Raw genomic sequence first — 22,481 nt, forward strand, 5'->3', positions numbered from 1 at the left:
GTTGGTCATCCAGCGGTCCGGTGGTTGCCTGATGATGCTCTCAAGAGAGTGTGGGGCCACTATAGTAACATTCTGGCCCATAGTCAGTTTGTCAGCATCTTTTACTAGCACAGCCGTGGCTGCTATCGCTCGCAGGCAGGAGGGCCATCCACTGGCCACAGCGTCCAGTTTCTTTGATAAGTAGGCTACCGGGCGCTTCCATGGTCCCAAAACCTGGGTAAGGACTCCCCTTGCCACTCCATTTCTTTCATCAATGTATAGGGTGAAAGGTTTGTTTAAATCTGGCAGGGCCAATGCCGGAGCCTGCAGCAGTGCCTTTTTGAGAGTTTCAAAGGCAAGCTGATGTTCTCTGGTCCAGGTGAATTCCCCTTTCTCTTTGGTTAGTGGATACAAGGGAGCTGCCAGTGTGGCAAATCCTGGAATCCAGAGTCTGCAAAACCCGGCGGTCCCCAGGAACTCTCTTACCTGGCGAGCAGTGGTTGGGGTTGGGATCTGCATAACAGCTTGTTTTCTGGCTTCTGTGAGCCACCGTTGTCCATCTCTCAAGACATATCCTAGGTAGGTCACTTCTATCTGGCATAACTGAGCCTTTTTAGCAGAGGCCCGATACCCCAGCTTACCTAACTCGCCCAGGAGGTTTTGGGTCCCAATTTCACAGTCCTCGCGTGTTTCTGCAGCTAGGAGCAGGTCATCTACATATTGTAGAAGAGTCACCTGTGGGTTATTGGCTCGGAAAAGAGCAAGATCTCGGTGTAGGGCTTCATCGAACAAAGTGGGCGAGTTCTTGAATCCCTGAGGCAGCCTCGTCCATGTGAGCTGTCCGGCTTGTCCACTCTCGGAGTCTCGCCATTCGAAAGCGAACAAGGGCTGGCTGTTGGGGTGTAACCTCAAACAGAAAAAAGCGTCTTTGAGATCCAGGACTGTGTACCATGTCCGACCAGGTGGCAAGGTGCTGAGGAGGTTATAAGGATTTGGCACCGTGGGGTGTATGTCCTGAACTCTCTTGTTGACTTCTCTAAGGTCCTGTACTGGACGGTAGTCCCTGGTCACTGGTTTTTTTACTGGAAGTAGAGGAATGTTCCAAGGGGATTTGCATGGGACCAAAATCCCTTGTTGGAGTAGTTTGTTGATTTGGGGGCGTATACCCTCTTGAGCTTCTCTGCTCATGGGATATTGTCGGACCCCTATAGGGGTGGCCCTGGACTTAAGTTCAATCACCACAGGGGGGACCAGTTTTGCCATCCCCACTCCTCCCGTCTCTGCCCACGCCTGAGGGTATCGATTCAACCAGTCCTGTAATCCCTCAGGGGGCTTTACTTTATTTTGGTAAAGTCGATATTCCTCCCCTAGTTGTAAAGACAGCTCTAGAGTCTGGGGCGCTTTTATTCCCCAGAAAACCTCCGGTCGATGAGAGGTGAAAGTTATTTGTGCTTTTAACTTTGTTAGTAAGTCTCTCCCCAATAAAGGCATAGGACACTCTGGAATGACTAGAAACGAATGAGTTACTCGATTTCGCCCTATGTCTACTACTCGGGATGTGGTCCATGGATACGATTTTTGTCCCATGGCCCCGATCACCAAGGTTTTTTCATTTTTCTTTACTTTTCCTAGAGGTGTTTTGAGTACTGAAAATTCGGCTCCTGTGTCAACTAGAAAGTCCACAGGGGTCCCCTCCACTTCTAAAGTTACCCTAGGCTCGGGGAGGGGAGCCGAGCCCCGTTCCCCCTAGTCTTCATCTTCCCCAAGAGAAAGCACCTTTACCTCTTGTTTTTTTTTCGGACAGTCGCTCTTCCAGTGGCCCATTTCCTTGCAATACGCGCATTGGTTCCTCTCCAGGCGCTGCCCGCCTTCTCTGGGTCTCCTTGGTCCCTGCTGCCTTTTGTCTCCCAGGTTCCCTGACTGTCTACCTCTTCTTCCATTATCTCTTTCTCCTACTGCGGCCAGGATCCTAGTCAAAACCTTTTCTTGCCTCCTGTCTCTCCTATCCTCCTCTTCTCTTTTCTCTCTTTTCTCTCTCTCTAACTTTTCATCTTCTGTTTCTCTCCTATGATACACTTTCTCTGCCTCTCTAACTACATCCCTTATGGTGTAATCCTGCAAGCCCTCAATTCGCTGTAACTTCTTCCTAATGTCAGGAGCTGACTGGCCAATGAAGGCCATAATTACTGAGGCCCTTTGACCCTCAGACGTGGGGTTGAATGGGGTATATCTCCTATAAGCCTCCATGAGCCTTTCAAGGAAGACTAAGGGGGGCTCAGTCGCTCCCTGCATAACCTCTCTTACCTTGGCCAGATTCGTGGGCTGCCGGGCAGCACCTCTGAGACCCACCACTAGGACCCGGCGATAATTGGACAGTCGTTCCCTACCTGATGCCGTATTATAATCCCATCGGGGCCGGGTTAGCGGAAATCCTTCATCTATCTCAGCTGGAGTTTGGACAGGGCGCCCAGCCTCGTCTCGGACGTTTTTCCGAGCCTCGAGGAGAATCCTCTCTCTCTCCTCGGTTGTGAATAGAGTCTGCAGAAGCTGCTGGCAGTCATCCCAGGTCGGCTGGTGTGAATACATTAATGATTCAACCAACCCAGTGAGTCCTGCAGGGTTTTCTGAAAAAGGGGGGTGATTAGCTTTCCAGTTATAAAGGTCAGAAGAGGAAAAAGGCCAATACTGTAGGGGCTGTAGACTATTTGGATCGGCAGGGGGAGCCCCAATAGCCCTGAGGGGGAGCGCCACGGTTGAATCCGCAGGCCCCTCAGGGGTGACTCCTCGCCGACTCTTTGTTCCTGTGGAGGGACCCCCTCCTCCGGCCGGGGCCTGAGGCAGGGGTCCCGAGGGAGCTAAAGGTTGGGGCTGGGGAGCATACGGTGGGGGTTGAGGGGTGTCGGGCCACTCAGGGGGTTCTTCAATCTGTGGATAGATCTTGGGGGGTTTCGTCACTGGTGTGCTGCGATCATCATCTCTCCCGGGCGGTGGTTTCGGTTTCTCTTTCTCACCATTTTCTCGGATGGCTAGAATCTTGGTGCCAGGGCGGAGAGGCGGGAGGAATGGGCGAACCCACGGGGGTGGGTAGCGTGCCAAGTCCTCCCATACCATGATGTACGGTTGTTGGTCTGGATGCGACCCTGGCCCTTCCTGAAAAACAATGGCCTTCACAGCCCTTATGGTGGGTAAGTAAAAAGTTCCTTCTGCTGGCCAACCTACTCCAAAAACAGGCCATTCTGAGGAACAGAAAGTCATCCATGGCTTTTTCTTCACTTTTACTGACAAATTTTGTCCTCTAGCCCTAACGTCCGTCCAATGGTCCTTAGTCAAAGATAAAGGAGTAGACACGGTCTGTCCCATAGTGAAGAATAAGAGTAAACACAACACAATGACAGAGACAGAAAACACTAAGACATCCAAGCACACTCGTCTGCGTCTGGACTTACACAACCGGCCAAACGCTACCTCTGATGGAGTGGGATTCCGCTCCACTCCTCTGGCAGGAAGAGCACTCACTCTTCTTCACTCTGCCAGACAACAGCCAGGTCCTCCTGACTGTTCCGTACCCCGGGCACTCCAGGGTCTCCCTCGGGATGTCTTCCAAGGGTTCAGCCTGTGGGGAAATAGACCGTCGTCTTCCCACAGCCACTAGGGTCCTTACGGTCCGCAGTGGCAGCTGCCAGAATACAGAATACCAGAACTGGTAACACAGGTGGGGCTCAAACCCACAATCTCAGAACTGAAAAACTAAGACACAAATTCAGCAGTGCCACACTTAGACACTTAGACAACAGACAACATAACAAGACTCACACAAACAAACGCACCTCCAAGGGGTCCTTCGGGGTTCCTGGGTGTCACGCAGATCTCGGTGGAACCTCCAAATGAAAGAACTCAGTGGGGAAACCCCCACTCAGCTCCCGATTCGGCGTGCACCCAAGAATCATGAATAGAACACAACACCTTGATGTAACAACAAGAGGTTTTTTTAATGGCGGAGCTCCGGGTCGAAACGTATCTCACATAACAGGAGACAGTGGATTCGACCACGAGGCTTGGAAGCTAGGGGTTTTTATAGAAAAGGAGTGGGGCTGGGGGAGGAATTGGCGCGGTTTCACATGATTGGTCCATTTAAACATCAGCAGCCTGTAACATTTAACTTAGGTCAGAGGGGTGGGAGCTAGGGAGGCGATGGGCTTGCCCGGGCATGTCCTGGTCTGTTCTGCTATGTTCTCAGCCCCAGGTTTCAAAGCTCAGAAACAACTCTTTGGGCTATTTAACATACATTACATGAATTACAGTTTTATTTCCTTTCATTTGCACTAAAAGAATGCAGCCCCTTCTTTGCAGGAGACCTGAGTAAGAAGAGAGGAGATTCCTCTCTAGAGAGTTGACAGAAGTACTCTTCACACAGAGTACTTAGTCAGATACCATGACTAACACCATGCTTGATCCAATGACATGGTGTCATCTGTCCATCTGGGAGGGCAATGATACTATGCCTATCACACCTAACTCTTGACATAAGACCCCTATATGGTTTATAAAGACCCCAGGCATTGTAAGCCATTGTATATGACATGAAACCCTGAGAGAAGATTTTTGGTGTTCAGGGAGAGGAATGAGGACATCCTTGTTGTTGCAGAACTCTTGATGAAGTAGAGCTAACTCAGCATCAGCACAAGCCAGCTGGAGTTCTCTCTGGAGGCATGAAGAGGAAGCTCTCCATTGGCATTGCTTTCATGGGCATGTCAAAGACAGTGGTTCTGGATGAGCCAAGCAGTGGGGTGGACCCTTGTTCCCGTCGCAGTCTCTGGGACATTCTACTCAAGTACCGAGAAGGTAGGTGATGAGACTCATTCCACTTTCTTGCTCCACAATGATATACTTGGGGAAAGGTTGGGTATTGTATGCATGAAGCAAGTCATATTACAATTAAGAATGCATGATAATGTTTTAGAACAAGTAAAATATTCTAATATTTTATGGTATGTATGTTCACTAATATATTTACAATACCTACTTTGTGTTTAATCTCAACTTAGTATTAGCAATGATACTATTAATGAGCTATAATTATAGATGATGTCATTTGAAATGGCTTTGCACAAATTATGTTCCATTTTAGAAGTATGAAGAATGAGAGGATGCAATTAGAGGTCATCAAGGACCAGTTTTCCACTGGTGTGGCAGACAATTAACTTAGAAAAAGCCTGATTGGGCTCATGGTTTCAAACCTTTCAGAAATGAGTGGTTAGTCCTCATTCTAGGTTGCTTTCCTGTTACTGCACCAAAGGCAACCTAAGAAAAAAAGTTTATTTTAATTTATATCATATACTTCCTAGTCATCATCTACAATTGAAAAAAGTCAGAGCAGGAACTCAAGACAGTAAATTGGAGGCAGGAACCAAGTACAAACATGGCTTCCTGATTCATCTCAGGATAACTTCCTATCTTTTTCTCTCTCATTTAGCTCAGGCCCACCTGCCTAGGGATGGTTCAGGACCCCACAGTGGGCTGAACACTCTCACATCAATCATCAATTCAAACAATGCCTCACAACAATGGCCATAGCCCAGGCTGATGTATGTGATCCCTGAATTAAGGTTTCTCTTCTCAAAAGACTCTAGGCTCTTCAAGATTATAATTAATGCTAGTTATTACAGCCTTTTCACTTTGGACTATGGTGGTACAGACTATTATAGTAGATGGAGTAAGATGATGACCTTATAATGGCATAGAGGCAAAGAAGGACCTAGAAAAGACTTGATCCAAAGACCTAACTTCCTTCTACCAAGCCCCATTTCTTAAGGTCTCACTATTTCTCATTATCAAGTCTGATAATGAAGCTCCGATGAAAAACATTGGCTGGCAATTTGGCCCTTACTACATAGACCTTTGGAAGATTTTTTAAACTAAATGATAGCCCTTAGATCCTTGTATTATACAAGAAAACTGAGGCATGGTGACATGAACATGTGATAGTCTCACGTCTCTAGAGAAAGCAAACTGAATAATGGAGAAATGTGTCTTTGGCTTAGAAGGTCCATAGGTCTTTTTTTTTTTTTTTCTTTTTATACCCACTAAAATGTTCATATGTCTTTTGCTTTAGCTTATTTAGTATTATTAGCATCAGAAAGACATGTTCTGCCATACGTTATCTATTTCTATACTCCAGGCAAGTAGGAAGTACTGTAATAGGCATTCCACATAGAAACTTCCTTTGAGGGACTGACCAGGGTAACAAGTCCCTTCCAGTTGGTGCCAGCACTGGGGCACCTTGGGCTGCGGACACCCCCAAGGTCCCCAGAGGACTCTCCATGGGATATTAGGACCTCTGGTGAGTGGAACACAACTTCTGCCAGGAGGCAGGTTTGAACACCAGACATCTGGGCACCTTCCCTGCAAGAGGAGAGCTTGCCTGCAGAGAGTACTCTGACCACTGAAACTCAGGAAAGAGCTAGTCTCCCAGGTCTGCTGATAGAGGCTAACATAATAACCCGAGGAACAAGCTCTAACCAGAGACAACTATAACAACTAACTCCAGAGATTACCAGATGTCAAAAGGCAAAGATAAGAATCTTACTAGCAGAAACCAAGACCACTCAACATCATCTGAATGCAGCACTCCCACCCCACCCAGTCCTGGGCACCCCAACACACCCGAAAAACTATACCCGGATTTAAAAGCATATCTCATGATGGTGGTAGAGGACATCAAGAACATTAATAACTCACTTAAAGAAATACAGGAGAACACTGCTAAAGAGTTACAAGTCCTTAAAGAAAAACATGAAAACACAACCAAACAGGTAGACATCCTTAAAGAAAAATAGGAAAGCACATCCAAACAGGTGATGGAAATGAACAAAACCATACTAGACCTAAAAAGGGAAGTAGACACAATAAAGAAAACCAAAAGTGAGGCAACACTGATCATAGAAACCCCAGGAAAGAAATCTGGAACCAGAGATTCGAGCATCAGCAATAGAATACAAAAGATGGAAGAGAAAATCTCAGGTGCAGAAGATTCCATAGAGAACATTGGCACAACAATCAAAGAAAATGCAAAATGCAAAAAGATCCTAACTCAAAACGTCCAGGAAATCCAGGACACAATAAGAAGACCAAACCTATGGATAATAGGAGTAGATGAGAATGAAGATTTTCAACTCAAAGAACCGGCAAATATCTTCAACAAAATTATAGAAGAAAACTTCCCAAACCTAAAGAAAGAGATGACCATGAACATACAAGAAGACTGCAGAACTCCAAATAGACTGGACCAGGAAAGAAATTCCTGCTGACACATAATAATCAGAACAACAAATGCACTAAATAAAGATAGAATATTAAAAGCAGGAAGGGAAACAGGTCAAGTAACATATAAAGGCAGGCCTATCAGAATTACACCATACTTTTCACCAGAGACTATGAAAACCAGAAGATCCTGGGCAGATGTTATACAGACCCTAAGAGAACACAAATGCCAGCCCAGGCTACTACACCCAGCCAAACTTTCAATTACCATAGATGGAGAAACCAAAGTATTCCACGATAAAACCAAATTAACACATTATCCTTCCATGAATCCAGCCCTTCAAAGGATAATAACAGAAAAAAAATACAAGGATGGAAACTACACCTTAAAAAAAGCAAGAAAGTAATCCTTCAACAAACCAAAAAGAAGACAGCCACAAGAAGAGAATGCCAACTCTAACAACAAAAATAAAAGGAAGCAACAATTACTTTTCCTTAATAACTCTTAATATCAATGGACTCAATTCCCCAATAAAAAGACATAGACTAACAGACTGGCTACACAAACAGGACCTAAGATTTTGCTGCTTACAGGAAACCCATCTCAGGGAAAAAGACAGACACTACCTCAGAGTGAAAGGCTAGAAAACAATTTTCCAAGCAAATGGTCTGAAGAAACAAGCTGGAGTAGCCATTCTAATATCGAATAAAATCGACTTCCAACCCAAAATTATCAAAAAAGACAAGGAGGGACACTTCATACTCATCAAAGGTAAAATCCTCCAGTAGGAACTCTCAATTTTGAATATCTATGCTCCAAATGCAAGGGCAGCCACATTCATTAAAGAAACTTTAGTAAAACTCAAAGCACACATTACACCTCACACAATAATAGTGGGAGACTTCAACACACCACTTTCATCAATGGACAGATCATAGAAATAGGAACTGAAGAGGGACACAGTGAAACTAACAGAAGTTATGAAACAAAGGGACTTAGCACATATCAACAGAACATTTTATCCTAAATCAAAAGGATATACCTTCTTCTCAGCACCTCGTGGTACCTTCTCCAAAATTGACCATATAATTTGTCAAAAACCAGGCCTCAACAGATACAAAAATATTGAAATTGTCCCATGCATCCTATCAGATCACCATGGATTAAGGCTGATCTTTAATAACAACAACAACAACAACAACAACAACAACAACAACAAGATATACAGCCAACATTCACTTGGAAACTGAATAACACTCTTCTCAATGATACCTTGGTCAACGAAGGAATAAAGAAAGAAATTAAAGACTTTTTAGAGTTTAATGAAAATGAAGCCATAACATACCCAAACTTATGGGACACAATGTAAGCATTTCTAAGAGGGAAACTCATAGCTCTGAGTGCCTCCAAAAAGAAACTAGAGAGAACACACACTAGCAGCTTGACAACACACCTAAAAGCTCTAGAAAAAAAGGAAGCAAATTCACCCAAGAGGAGTAGACAGCAGGAAATAATTAAACTCAGGGGTGAAATCAACCAAGTGGGAACAAGAAGAACTATTCAAAGAATCAACCAAAGGAGGAGCTGGTTCTTTGAGAAAATCAACAATATAGATAAACCCTTACCCAGACTCACTAGAGGGCACAGAGACAGCATGCTAATTAACAAAATCAGAAATGAAAAGGGAGACTTAACAACAGATCCTGAAGAAATCCTAAACACCATCGGATCCTTCTACAAAAGACTATACTCAACAAAACTGAAAAACCTGGATGAAATGGACAAATATCTAGACAGATACCAGGTAACAAAGTTAAATCAGGATCAAGTTAACGATCTAAACTGTCCTATATCCCCTAGAGAAATAGAAGCAGTCATTAATAGTCTCCCAACCCAAAAAAGCCCAGGACCAGATGGGTTTAGTGCAGAGTTCTATCAGAACTTCAAAGAAGATCTAATTCCAGTTCTGCACAAACTATTCCACAAATAGAAGTAGAAGGTACTCTACTCAACTCATTCTATGAAACCACAATTACTCTGATATCTAAACCACAGAAAGATCCAACAAAGATAGAGAACTTCAGACCAATTTCCCTTATGAATATCCATCCATGCAAAAATACTCAATAAAATTCTCGCTAACCAAATTCAAGAACACATTAAAACAATCATCCATCCTGACCAAGTAGGTTTTATTCCAGGGATGCATGGATGGGTCAATATACAGAGATCCATCAACGTAATCCATCATGTAAACAAACTCAAAGACAAAAACCACATGATTATCTCGTTAGAAGCAGAGAACACATTTGACAAAATCCAACACCCATTCATGATAAAAGTCTTGGAAAGATCAGAAATTCAAGGCCCATTCATAAACATGATTAAAGCAATCTACAGCAAACCAGTAGCCAACATCAAAGTAAATGGTGAGAAACTGGAAGCAATCCCACTAAACTCAGGGACTAGACAAGGCTGCCCACTTTCTCCCTACCTCTTCAACATAGTACTTGAAGTATTAGCCAGAGCAATTCGACAACAAAAGGAGATCAAGGGGATACAAATTGGAAAAGAGAAAGTCAAAATATCACTTTTTGCAGATGATATGATAGTATACATAAGTGACCCTAAAAATTCCACCAGAGAACTCCTAAACCTAATAAACAGCTTCAGTGAAGTAGCTGGATATAAAATTAACTCAAACAAGTCAATGGCCTTTCTCTACACAAAGAATTAACAGGCTAAGAAAGAAACTAGGGAAAAAACCCTTCTCAATAGTCACAAATAATATATCTTGGTGTGACTCTGACTAAGGAAGTGAAAGATCTGTATGATAAGAACTTCAAGTCTCTGAAAAAAGAAATTAAAGAAGATCTCAGAAGTTGGAAAGATCTCCCATGCTCATGGATTGGCAGGATCAATATAGTAAAAATGGCTATCTTGCCAAAAGCAATCTACAGATTCAATGCAATCTCCATCAAAATTCCAACTTAATTCTTCAACAAATTAGAAAGAGCAATCTGCAAATTCATGTGGAATAACAAAAAATGTAGGATAGCAAAAACTCTTCTCAAGGATAAAAGAACCTCTGGTGGAATCACCATGTCTGACCTAAAGCTGTACTACAGGACAATTGTGATTAAAAACTTCATGGTACTGGTATAGCGACAGACAACTACTTGGAATAGAATTCAATGGAATAGAATTGAAGACCCAGAAATGAACTCACACATCTATGGTCACTTGATCTTTGACAAGGGAGGTAAAACCATCCAGTGGAAAAAAGACACCATTTTCAACAAATGTTGCTTTCACAACTGGTGGTTATTATGTAGAAGAATTTGAATTGATCCATTCCTATCTCCTTGTCCTAAGGTCAAATCTAAGTGGACCAAGGAACTCCACATAAAACCAGAGACACTGAAACTTATAGAGGAGAAAGTGGGGAAAGCCTCAAAGATATGGGCACAGCAGAAAAATTCCTGAATAGAACATCAATGGCCTGTGTTGTAAGATCGAGAATTGACAAATGGAACCTCATGAAACTGCAAAGCTTCTGCAAGGCAAAAGACACCGTCAATAAGACAAAAAGGCCACCAACAGATTGGGAAAGGATCTTTACCTATCCTAAATTAGATAGGGTTCTAACATCCAATATATATAAAGAACTCAAGAAGGTGGACTCCAGAAAATCAAATAACCCCATTACAAAATGGGGCTGAGAGCTAAACAAAAAATTCTCACCTGAGAAATAACGAATGGCTGAGAAGCACCTGAAAAAATGTTCAGCATCCTTAATCATCAGAGAAATACAAATCAAAACAACCCTGAGATTCTATCTCACACAAGTCAGAATGGCTAAGATCAAAAATTCAGGTGACAGCAGATGCTGGCAAGGATGTTGAGAAAGAGGAACACTCCTCCATTGTTGGTGGGATTGCAAGCTTGTACAAACTCTCTGGCAATCAATCTGGCGGTTCCTGAGAAAATTGGACATAGGACTACTGGAGGATCCTGCAATTCCTCTCCTGGGCATATATCCAGAAGATGTCCCAACTGGTAAGAAGGACACATGCTCCACTATGTTCATAGCAGCCTTATTTATAATAGCCAGAAGCTGGAAAGAACCCAGATGTCCCTCAACAGAGGAATGGATACAGAAAATGTGGTACATTTACACAATGGAGTACTACTCAGCTATTAAAAAGAATGAATTTATGAAATTCCTAGCCAAATGGATGGACCTGAAGGGCATCATCCTGAGTGAGGTAACACAATCACAAAAGAACTCAAATGATATGTACTCACTGATAAGTGGATATTAGCCCAGAAACTTAGTATACCCGAGATATAAGATAAAATTTGCAAAACACATGAAAATGAAGAAGAAAGAAGACCAATGTGTGGACACTTTGCCCCTTCTTAGAATTGGGAACAATCACCCATGGAAGGAGTTACAGAGATAAAGTTTGGAGCTGAGACAAAAGGATGGACCATCCAGAGACTGACATATCCAGGGGTCCATCCCATAATTAGCCTCCAAACGATGACACCATTGCATACACTATCAAGTGTTTGCTGAAAGGACCCTGATATAGCTGTCTCTTGTGAGACTAGGCTGTGGCCTAGCAAATACATAAGTGGATGCTCACAGTCAGCTATTGGATGGATCACAGGGCCCCCAATGGAGGAGCTAGAGAAAGTACCCAAGGAGCTAATGGGATCTGCAACCCTATAGGTGGAACAACAAAATGAACTAACCAGTACCCCCGGATCTCGTGTCTCTACCTGCATATTTATCAGAAGATGGCCTAGTCTGCCATCAGTTGAAAGAGAGGTCCATTTGACACGCAAACTTTATATGCCCCAGTACAGGGGAATGCCAGGGCCAAAAAGTGGGAATGGGTGGGTAGACAAGTGGGGGGAGGGTATGGGAGGCTTTTGGGATAGCATGGGAAATGTAATTGAGGAAAATATGTAATAAAAAATATTTTAAAAAAAACTGCAAAGCTTCTGTAAGGCAAAAGACACTGTCAATAAGACAAAAAGGCCACTAACAGATTGGGAAAGAATCTTTACCTATCCTAAATCAGGGGACTAATATCCAATATATATAAACAACTCAAGAAGGTGGACTCCAGAAAATCAAATAACCACATTAAAAAATGGGGCTCAGTGCTAAACAAAGAATTCTCACCTGAGGAATACCGAATGGCTGAGAAACACCTGAAAAAATGTTCAGCATCCTTAATCATTAGGGAAATACAAATCAAAACAACCCTGAGATTCCATCTCACACCAGTCAGAATGGCTAAGATCAAAAATTCAGGTGACAGCAGATGCTGTTGAGGATGTGGAGAAAGAAGAATACTCCTCCATTGTTCGTGGGATTGCAAGCTTGTACTACCACTCTGGAAATCAGTCTGGCGGTTCCTGAGAAAATTGGACATAGTACTACTGGAGGATCCCGCAATTCCTCTCCTGGGCATATATCCAGAAGATGTTCCAACTAGTAAGAAAGACACATACTCCACTATGTTCATAGCAGCCTTATTTATAACATCCAGAAGTGGGAAAGAACCCAGATGCCCCTCAACAGAAGAATGGATACAAAAAATGTGGTACATTTACACAATGGAGTACTTCTCATCAATTAAAAAGAAAGAATTTATGAAATTCCTAGGCAAATGGATGGACCTGGAGGGCATCATCCTGAGTGAGGTAACCCAATCACAAAGGAACTCAAATGATATGTACTCACTGATAAATGGATATTTGCTCAGAAACTTAGAATACCCAAGATATAAGATACAATCTGCGATACACATGAGACTCAAGAAGAACGAAGACCAAAGTGTTAACACTTTGCCCCTTCTTAGAATTGGGAACAAAACAACCATGGAAGGAGTTACAGAGACAAAGTTTGGAGCTGAGACAAAAGGATGGACCATCTAGAGACTGCCATATCTCGGTATACATCCCATAATCAGCCTCCAAACGCTGACACCTTTGCATATGCTAGCAAGATTTTGCTGAAAGGACCCTGATATAGTTGTCTCTTTTGAGTCTATTCTGGGGCCTAGCAAACACAGAAGGGATGCTCACAGTCAGCTATTGGATGGATCATAGGGCCCCCAATGGAGGAGCTAGAGAAAGTACCCAAGGAGCTAAAGGAATCTGCAACCCTATAGGTGGAACAACAAAATGAACTAACCAGTACCCCCGGATCTAGTGTCTCTAGCTGCATATTTACCAGAAGATGGTCTAGTCGGCCATCAGTGGAAAGAGAGGCCCATTGGCAATGCAAACTTTATATGCCTCAGTACAGGGGAACGCCAGGGCCAATAAGTGGGAGTGGGTGGGTAGGGGATTGGTGGGGAGGGAATGTGGGACTTTTGGGATAGCTTTGGAAATGTAAATGAGGAAAATACCTAATAAAAATTAAAAAAAAATTCATTATAAAAAATAAAGCAACTTCCTTTGAACAGAACACAGGAATCTGGGAAGTACATTTTAGGGCTGATGAAGGACTATCAAAACTGAAGCAAGACTAGACACAATCTTATAAAATGTTTCTTTCCCTCCATTTTTCCTTTCCAAGCATATAACTTTAATATAGCTTGATTTAAAACTCCAACTTCCTTAGGGGTAGATCAGGATTGACCTTAGAAGAAAACCTAGATAAAAGAACAATCTAGAACCTGTCCTTTTCTTTAGCACATAGGCAGCAATTCTGTACCTTTTATTCCACAGTTCTGAGGAATAACGAAAGGAAAACAGTGAGAACCTGGGAGTAGAGCCAGAAGATTCAGCTTTGTTGTCTCATGTGTTCTTGGTTTAGCTTGGGTAGCAGCATAGAAAGAATATAGGCCCAGTCTTTGGAGTTGGCTTCCCCTGACCTGCAGGGCTAAACAATGTGGGTCTCAAGGGAGGAAGGGGGAATAGACGGAATGAGGGAGGAGATCAGACCCCAACACTGGCTCAGAGGTCAGGATGCTGGGTAAAACTTGGCCCCAGGGAAGCATCAGGATCGAGTGTTCTCACTGTTCCTAGACCCTCAGCTGCAACACACAGAGGGAGCCAGAGCCTGTGAGAGATGCTGGCCTTGAGGCTGTCGTGCTAGAGGCCAGGCAGGTCTCAGAGTCTGCAGCCAGAATTCCTCAGATAAGCTGGAGGCATAGCATATGAAGTCCTCTGGTCTGACTCCTCTAGGGAGTCCATGCCCTATCTACAAATGCTAGGAGTAAGAGGACAGTGCCTATTGGTCTCAGTCATCACACACAGACCAAAAGAGATGAGATACGCTTCACCCCTAACCTTAAATGTTCCTTCAGCCTCTTTGTTTCATTTACCTGTATGCCCTTTGGGGAGAAGGGCCTCAGATGAGAAAATGTGAAGCTCTGATGAAAAACATTGGCTACACTGATTAAAATTTGAGATTGGATTCCTTACTTTCCTGTCACTTTGAGTGGGGCTGATAAAGAAGATGGATGAAGGTTAGATAAATGGATTATAGTGACCCTCCTCTTGTGGATTGTACAAATTAAACACAGCAATTTCACTACTACTGTGTGATTTAAAAATCAGAGATATAGTTATTCTTAATACACATATTAACTATATTTTAACAATTAATAATTATTTATTTAATTTTTTATCCAAAAATTTCAAATGTATATATGTGTATATATATACATATATATATATATATATATACATACATATATATATATATACATATATATATATATACATATATATATATATATATATATATAATTTGAATAAACTCATCCCCCACTGCCTCCCTCCAGTTCTTCCTATCTCAATAACACATTAAATTTCCAACTTTATGCTTTAAAAATAGCTCACTGAGTCCATCTAATGCTGTACACATATTTATGAGTGTGGGGTCATCTAGTGCAACATCAACAACTTTCTATTAGTCATTCCCTAAAGAAAAAAATTGACTATACGTCCCCCAGTGGCTGCAAGTAATTATTTGGGGACCTTCTCCTCTCTCTATTCTGGAATTTGTTTTAACTTTTGAGAGCTCCATACATGTATATGATAAAATAGTATACGTACTTCCCCTATCTGTCTCTAACTCCTTCCGTGTACTCCCCAACATGCCCCCTTCCATCTTCATGTCTTTTTTTATAACCCATTAAATCTAGTTAGCACTACCCAGAGGTGCGTAGGGCTGGAGCTATCCACCATAATAGAAGCCCCAGCAGTGGCCATCTCCTCAAGAAAGAATTATTTTCCTCCCTCATCTACAACTGGCTTGATCTTATCCAGACAGCCACACTGCTGTCAATTCATATATGTAACAGCCACACAATGTCCAAAAGACATTTCTTCTCCACTCTCCTGCTTTTCCTTTCTTGAACATTTAGCTGATGGAGGGTTTAAAATTTAAATAATCAGAATAGACAGATGCCGTGCAAGTCAGAGAACAAGATTGTCTTCATTAAACTCTGCCGTTACATCCTTTGTTGTTTAACAATGATTATTTTCATCTTTGGGAGGCTCCTTTGAAACTGGTGTTATACTGATTGAAGTGCAAAATTAATAGTCTGTAAGAAGATTAGCTAGAGAACAGTAAGAAGAAAACATGTCTTCAAAAATGAAAATGTACAGCCATTCCTGTAAACAGCCTCAAAGCTTCTGGCAACTGGCAGAGCTTTGTGAGAAAGATTTAAGACAGTGTGAAAACAAATGTTAGTTGCTGAGTAGAAAAGCGACTTTCCATCAGAACACTGTGTGCAAGGTGCTCAATCTATTGGGAATCTCTTGTGTATTTCTTGCTTTTTGGTGAGCAGTGTGAGCCTTTGATTAGCCCTGGTGCAAGCACTTCAGTGTGTTCCATAGGAAGATCATTAATGAGGCATAGACACCAGACCAAGCTGGCATATTGCAACCACATGTCTAGACCAGATTTCAGACTGGCTGTATATTTCCTTTGTGATGTTGGAGAGATGGCCATGTTCCTCTAACCTTCAGTTTTCTCTGTTACAAAAGAAGATTGTCTTACCAGCTCATAGGTCTCTCTGTCTCTCTCTGTCTCTGTCTTTGTCTCTCTGTCTGTCTTTCTCTCTATCCCTTACTCCCCCCTCTCTCTGAAACACCAGATCTTAAAACAAAATTTTTAACATAGTAATATTTGTATTATTTCATATAATGTACCTGATCACACTCATTTTCCAGTTCTCCAAGGTCCACCCTTGTGACCTCCCCCAAAACAAAGAAGAAGAAAACAAACAAAAAAGCAAACAAACAAACACAAGTCCAATTTCTTCACCCTAACCCCACAAGAAGCCATCAACTATGAAGATCTACATACACTTCAGCACCCCTAGTTTTAAAAGGTTCCTTCAATGGCATCCTCTTCAAACTGTTTCCTTTCGGGGGAAGAGTGAGGGGAGAGGTTGACACAAAAGCTTTTTATGTCTCTCATTCTCAACTGTGAGTTTGCACTCATCAATACCACTGCAGAAGAAATTCTTTCTCCAAGGAGTCAATAAGCTGTTTGCAAAAGTGAATGCCTCAGTATTTGGCATGTGGACTCTCCGTACACAACAGGGTATTATCGTTTTAAAACTACTCAAGAGGTGGGTTCTGGAAATGCAACTTTGGAGAAGAACTTCTAGGTAGGGTAGGCTCCACCAACAGAATCAGTCCAATAAGCCAATGGCTTGGGAGAATAGCCTTTGAGAGTGGAACAGCATCTCAGGTTCTTGTAGCATACATTAGGGGCCATCATGGATCAAATATCCATGGCTGTGATCTACATTCTTTTGAAATCACTTACTTACTTACTTACTTACTTACTTACTTACTTACTTACCTTTTCCAGCTTTAGTAAAGTGTAGTTAACAAATAAAAACTGTACATATGGCATGGTGTTTCATATTTATATGCACAGAGAAGATTAAACAGAGCTAATTAACATGCCCATCACCTTACAAACACATGGTTTTGGGGGTGTGTGTATGTATGTATGTGTATGTGTGTAGTATTGAAGGCCTAATCTCTCCATAATTTTGACATGTACAATGAATACTTATAGCCACTGTGTTGTGTAACAGATCTGAAAATTACTAAAGTTTGTGTAATTTAAGCCAGTGTCTCTCAGCTCCTCTTTCTATTCTCTTAGCCTCTTACAGTACCTCTTTTTCCTTAATTTTCACTGAGAATGTACGCTGAGTAGACTTCTGTTTTTAGACTATTGTATTGTATGGTGACATGCAATTGAACTGCATGGTAGCTCTAATAAAAGTAACTAATCTGTCTCTGATGACCCTAGGTCAGTCAATGAGTATATAATTTTAGCATCCAGGAACTAGAAGGCAAAGATATTGTCCATGGTCTTTATAATACATCTATAGCAAGAATTGGCACTGGGCACTCCACTCTCTATTGTTCTTTGCACTACATTCCATTGTTTCCTTCTAGATGGACTCTAAGAATAAATTGAAAGCCAGCTACTGTGGCTTGCTTCCCAGCAATCCTAGGGCTGAAATAGAAATATTGCTGTAGTCTTGAAGTTAGCCTTGGCTACATAGTGATCTCTAGGCCAACTTCAGCTACCAAGGAGCTGAAAAGGTTTGCAGCCTCATAGAATGAATAACAATATGCATATGTAGCAGAGGATGGCCTTGTAGGATATCAATGAGAGAAGAGATCCTTGGTCTTATGAAGGCTTGATGCCCCAGTGTAGGGGAATGCCAGGACAGGGAAGTGGGGGTGGGTGAGTCAGTGAACAGGGGAGGGGGATGGGATAGGGGGATTTTCAGAAGGGAAATGAGGAAAGGGGATAAAATTTGAAATGCAAATAAAGAAAATCTAAATGAAAACACTAGTGACTCTCTTTCAATGCTAGCCCAGTCTACCATTCCTAGGAAAGGGCCTCTATAATTCTGGCTCTGATGTGTCATGTGCTTGGCCTCAGGTCGCACAATTATCTTCACAACCCACCACCTGGATGAAGCTGAGATGCTCAGTGACCACGTGGCTGTTCTCCAGCAGGGGAGGCTCAGATGCTATGCTCCTCCTGCAGACCTGAAGGAGACCTATGGTCAAGGACTCACCCTGACGCTCAGCAAGCAAGTAAGCAGTGCAGTGCTTTTATTTCACTGGGGAAGCCCTGTTGGACCACATCACCCAAAACAAAGAATGATGCTTGTACAATAATAATGTTGAACTGTAGGACTTTTGCGCACATTATCCAGGAAGCCTTAAAAACTCCTTCCAGGTCTGAGCACTGAGGCATATCTTCTATGAATGCTAGTGTGTCTTTGATCTTCTATTTAAAAAAGGGAAAGAGGAACCAGAGTGTCCTGCTAAGTGTGAAGAACATCTGTCAGGAAGCACAATGGCTGAGGTGGTCTCAGAATCATTTCGACAGAAATACTCTCTTACAGAGACTAGAACCTTGCCTGGTGGAGAGTCAGGGAAGTAGGGAGATGGAACAATCAGGGTCAGGGCCTGAGAAATCAAACCTAAGTCACATCTGTAGTTATCATTGCCAGAACAAAGCAGGGATCCTGGGGTTAGAATCCAGAACATCACTACACAGGTCTTCATGACTGTTGTATTTGTAGTGACCCTCAAAACTGCTGCCCATGACCTCATTGAGGCATAATTTCTCTTTGCCTTTTATCTAGTTGTCATTATATTACTATCCAGAGAAGAGCCCCTTTCTCTTTGGCTAGGGATCCTACTTCTCACTTTTGGAACATTCAAACCTATTCTCTGCAGTACAGTTGCTAGGACTTGAGTCTCCATGAGGATTGCTCTGGGAAGGAGAGCATCTCTCCAATTCAGAGTCTTGGAAGCTGGTTGCAGAACATTTGGAACCAGTATGGGCTCATGGGTCAAATGTAGGCTCACCAGGTTAATCTCTGTAGATTTACGATTTGTAAATTTATGGATATAAAGGGTAGAAGAAAAGGGGATTGGAGGAAGACTGGTAAGTGATAAGTTGGTAAAGTGTTTGTCTTCTAAACATGAGACATTGAGTGAGATAACCAGAACTTACACTAAAATTCCAGGTTTGATGACATATACCTGCAATCTGCCAAAACAGAAGAATTCGTGGTGCTTACTGGCCAGCCAGTCTAGCCTGATTAATGAGTTTTAAAGGAGACAGCTTTCCTGAGAATGACTCTTGAAGTTGCCCTCAGGTTTCCATAGAGGTGCACATATACCTTTGTGCACAAAAACATATATTTAAAAAGAAGAGAAAATATGTAATGCTTCACTGAAAATGCCCCCCTCCTCTTTGAATATAGCAGTCCATCCTTGTTTTGAAAGAGAATTGTGAAATGGTACATTTATGAGTATATTATTCAAGAACTAAGTGTTCGGAGTGACCTTCCTTGTTGCTTTCTAAACTATTTCTCTTTCTGGTAGCCCTCTATCCTAGAAACACAGGAGCCCAAGGATGTGGCTCGTGTTACATCCTTGATACAGATCTATATTCCACAAGCATTCCTCAAAGATAGCTGTGGAGGTGAGCTGACCTATACCATCCCCAAGGATGCAGACAGAACCTGCTTCAAGGGGCTCTGCCAGGCTCTGGATCAGAACTTACAGCACCTGCACCTAACAGGATATGGGATCTCAGACACCACCTTGGAAGAGGTACATACTCATAATCCTATAATTATATATTCATGGTTTATGTTTCTATGGCCAGTTCCATATTCAGTGAGATGTTGCTAAATGGAGAAGAGATGGAATCTACTCAATTTATTCATTATTTATTTTCAAGTCCTGATTAGGAGAATATGCCAATTACTTTTCCTGTTACTGTGATCAAATACCCATAGCATCACCAGCTTAGGGGAGATAGGGTTTATTTTGATATACAATCCCAGGATGTATGGTCTACCATTGAGGGGAAGTCATGGCAGTGGCAGATTGAGGCAGCTGGTACCATTGCACACACAATGGGAAAGGAGAGAGCTATGAATGCTTGTCCTCAACTAGCTTACTTGTTTTTATTCATCCAGGACCCAAACCCAAGGAGAAGAGCAACTCTCTTTCAGGATGGACCTTTCCATGTCAGTAGTCCTATTCAAGATAGTCAGTCTCCCAGAGGCACATATAGAGGCCTATATTCCTAGTGATTCAAGATTTCATTATAGTGACGTCTGATATAAAATGTTGAAATCAAACATAGTGAAGCTCAAACCAGGTTTTAACATACTCTGTGGTGACTACATTTTAAGCAAAGAGCATTTTTATATTTGAGACCTGAGGTGTGTCTGATCTAGAATCTGTTGATGACCAGTCAGTATTTAGTAGTTGTGGTACCTGGCTACTCTCCATGGACTTCAGTTTTGTAGCTATGTTCAAACACTGGGTAAACAAATGTCAGATGCTCTACCACCCACATGGTATTGAATGCTGGCCTGCTTGCTCCCTGTCATACTCTTTACTTTACCCCCTCTTTACTCTGATACCTGATGCTGTCAGTTCCTGGGAATGAGCTGAGATCACCCACTACTCACTACTGTCTCATCAGAGTCAAGGGTTTGCTTATATTTCCTTTGAAGAAAAATGCTGGGCTATCAAACCTAATAGAAGACAATTCTTATATGGGTCTGTAATATTGCCTCTACATGTGAGCTACATGTAAACTTAGCCATGAAAAGTTCTGCAGATTAAAACTAACAGAAGGACTGAAAATTAAAGTTGAGATAGGCAAAGGGGCTCTATGCTAGCTTCCTAACTTAACTTGCTTGTTTCAGGAATAATACTAATGCCCAATTTTCTTTTCTTTTGTTTTTTTCTCTCCTCTCCTCTCCCCTGCCCTCCCCTCCCCTCCCCTCCCCTCCCCTGCCCTCCCCTCCCCTCCCCTGCCCTCCCCTCCCCTCCCCTCCCCTCCTCTCCTCTCCTCTCCTCTCCTCTCCTCCCATCCTCACTTTACTCCACTCTTTTCCTCTCTCTTCTTCCTCCCTCCTTCCCTCCCTCCCTCCCTCCCTCCCTTCCTTCCTTCCTTCCTTCCTTCTCGTTTTTTCTGTCTTTCATCCTTTCCTTTCTTCCTTCTTTCTTTTTTGGTTGTTCTCAGTAGGCTTTATGAATCAGAACCACATACAGAAACTGGATAACTGGGAGAATGAAAATATACAGTTTTAGAAGTTAGAGTGAACATTAGAATGGATTTAAGGGTTTGTTGTCCCAAAGACAAGGCCATTCTTGAGAAATCATGCAGTGTATGTGTGTTTCTCTTCCTCAGCAGTAGTAATGTTGGTCTCAGTTCAGAGACCCATAGTTAACTGTGTCCAGTAGACATAGTCCAGCTAAAGAAAATATTTGGTATAGGGAGTCAGGAAGGGAGGAGAGTGAGGGGCAGGATGGAGAAATCATACCTACGTGATTTTTATTATAGTGGATGGTTATTATTATTCTGCTTTGCTTTTATTATTAGTTGTTGCTGTCAATCTCTTATTGTGTCAGACTTTACCTTAGGCATGCATTAGGTAACAAAAGTACAGTTACTGTTCTGTAACTGTGAGTTTAAGTAATTACAGTTTGCAATGATTCAGAAATAGCACTATGCCTGTATTGAACATATGCAGATATTTTATCATCATCTTTCTTCTGGAGATTAATACAACAATTATTTATCTATAACAGCTACCTTGTATCAGGCATGGTATATAGTCTAGAGATAAGTTGTTGTATATTGTAGAATTGTCAATAGGTTAAATGCAAAGACTATTCATCTTTGCATAAAAGGCTCAGGCAACTCTGAATTTTACTCTCTATACTTGTCCTCCATGAATACTTGGTGACAACTATTTGAACTATTTGTCTATAGAATTCAGGCATAATGTAGAATTATAACATTGGTTATGGAATGCATCCTCCCTGGGCAATGGAAGACTTCTAAAGTCCATAACTGATAGTGGCCATCATACAATTTGTCTAAAGTCAATGTTCATAGATGATTATAAAACAAGAAGGTTGATAGCGTTGCAAGGTACCTGCTTTTCTGTTTAGAACACCACTAACTCTTTATAGATGGTATTATTCCTATTTCTAAGTGAGAAATCTGCACCTTGATTGGCTGCTTTCTTTACCCCAAGTCACACAGGACATAAATGATGGATCTGCATGTGGATTTATGCTTTCTGGGAATGAATTGCATGTATTGAAAATGCATGGTCTTGGCAATGTTCTTTATTGCACTGACTAATAGGGCAAGAGAACACCACCTCCCACTGTC

General features: G+C 42.1%; 1 protein-coding gene across 2 annotated transcripts in view; it reads left to right on the forward strand.

Annotated features, from left to right (window-relative positions):
• Abca13 (ATP-binding cassette, sub-family A (ABC1), member 13) overlaps positions 1-22,481 on the forward strand; it is a 492,930-nt gene that overhangs the window by 254,773 nt on the left and 215,676 nt on the right. For both annotated transcript variants that reach the window (NM_178259.3, XM_006514706.4), the window contains 3 exons: positions 4,625-4,821; positions 18,195-18,352; positions 19,658-19,888. In NM_178259.3, coding sequence (NP_839990.2) covers positions 4,625-4,821; positions 18,195-18,352; positions 19,658-19,888 — 586 coding nt within the window. The remainder of the gene's footprint in view (positions 1-4,624; positions 4,822-18,194; positions 18,353-19,657; positions 19,889-22,481) is intronic.

Source organism: Mus musculus, chromosome 11 (genome assembly GCF_000001635.26).
Source record: "Mus musculus strain C57BL/6J chromosome 11, GRCm38.p6 C57BL/6J".
NCBI classification, from domain to species: Eukaryota; Metazoa; Chordata; class Mammalia; order Rodentia; family Muridae; genus Mus; species Mus musculus.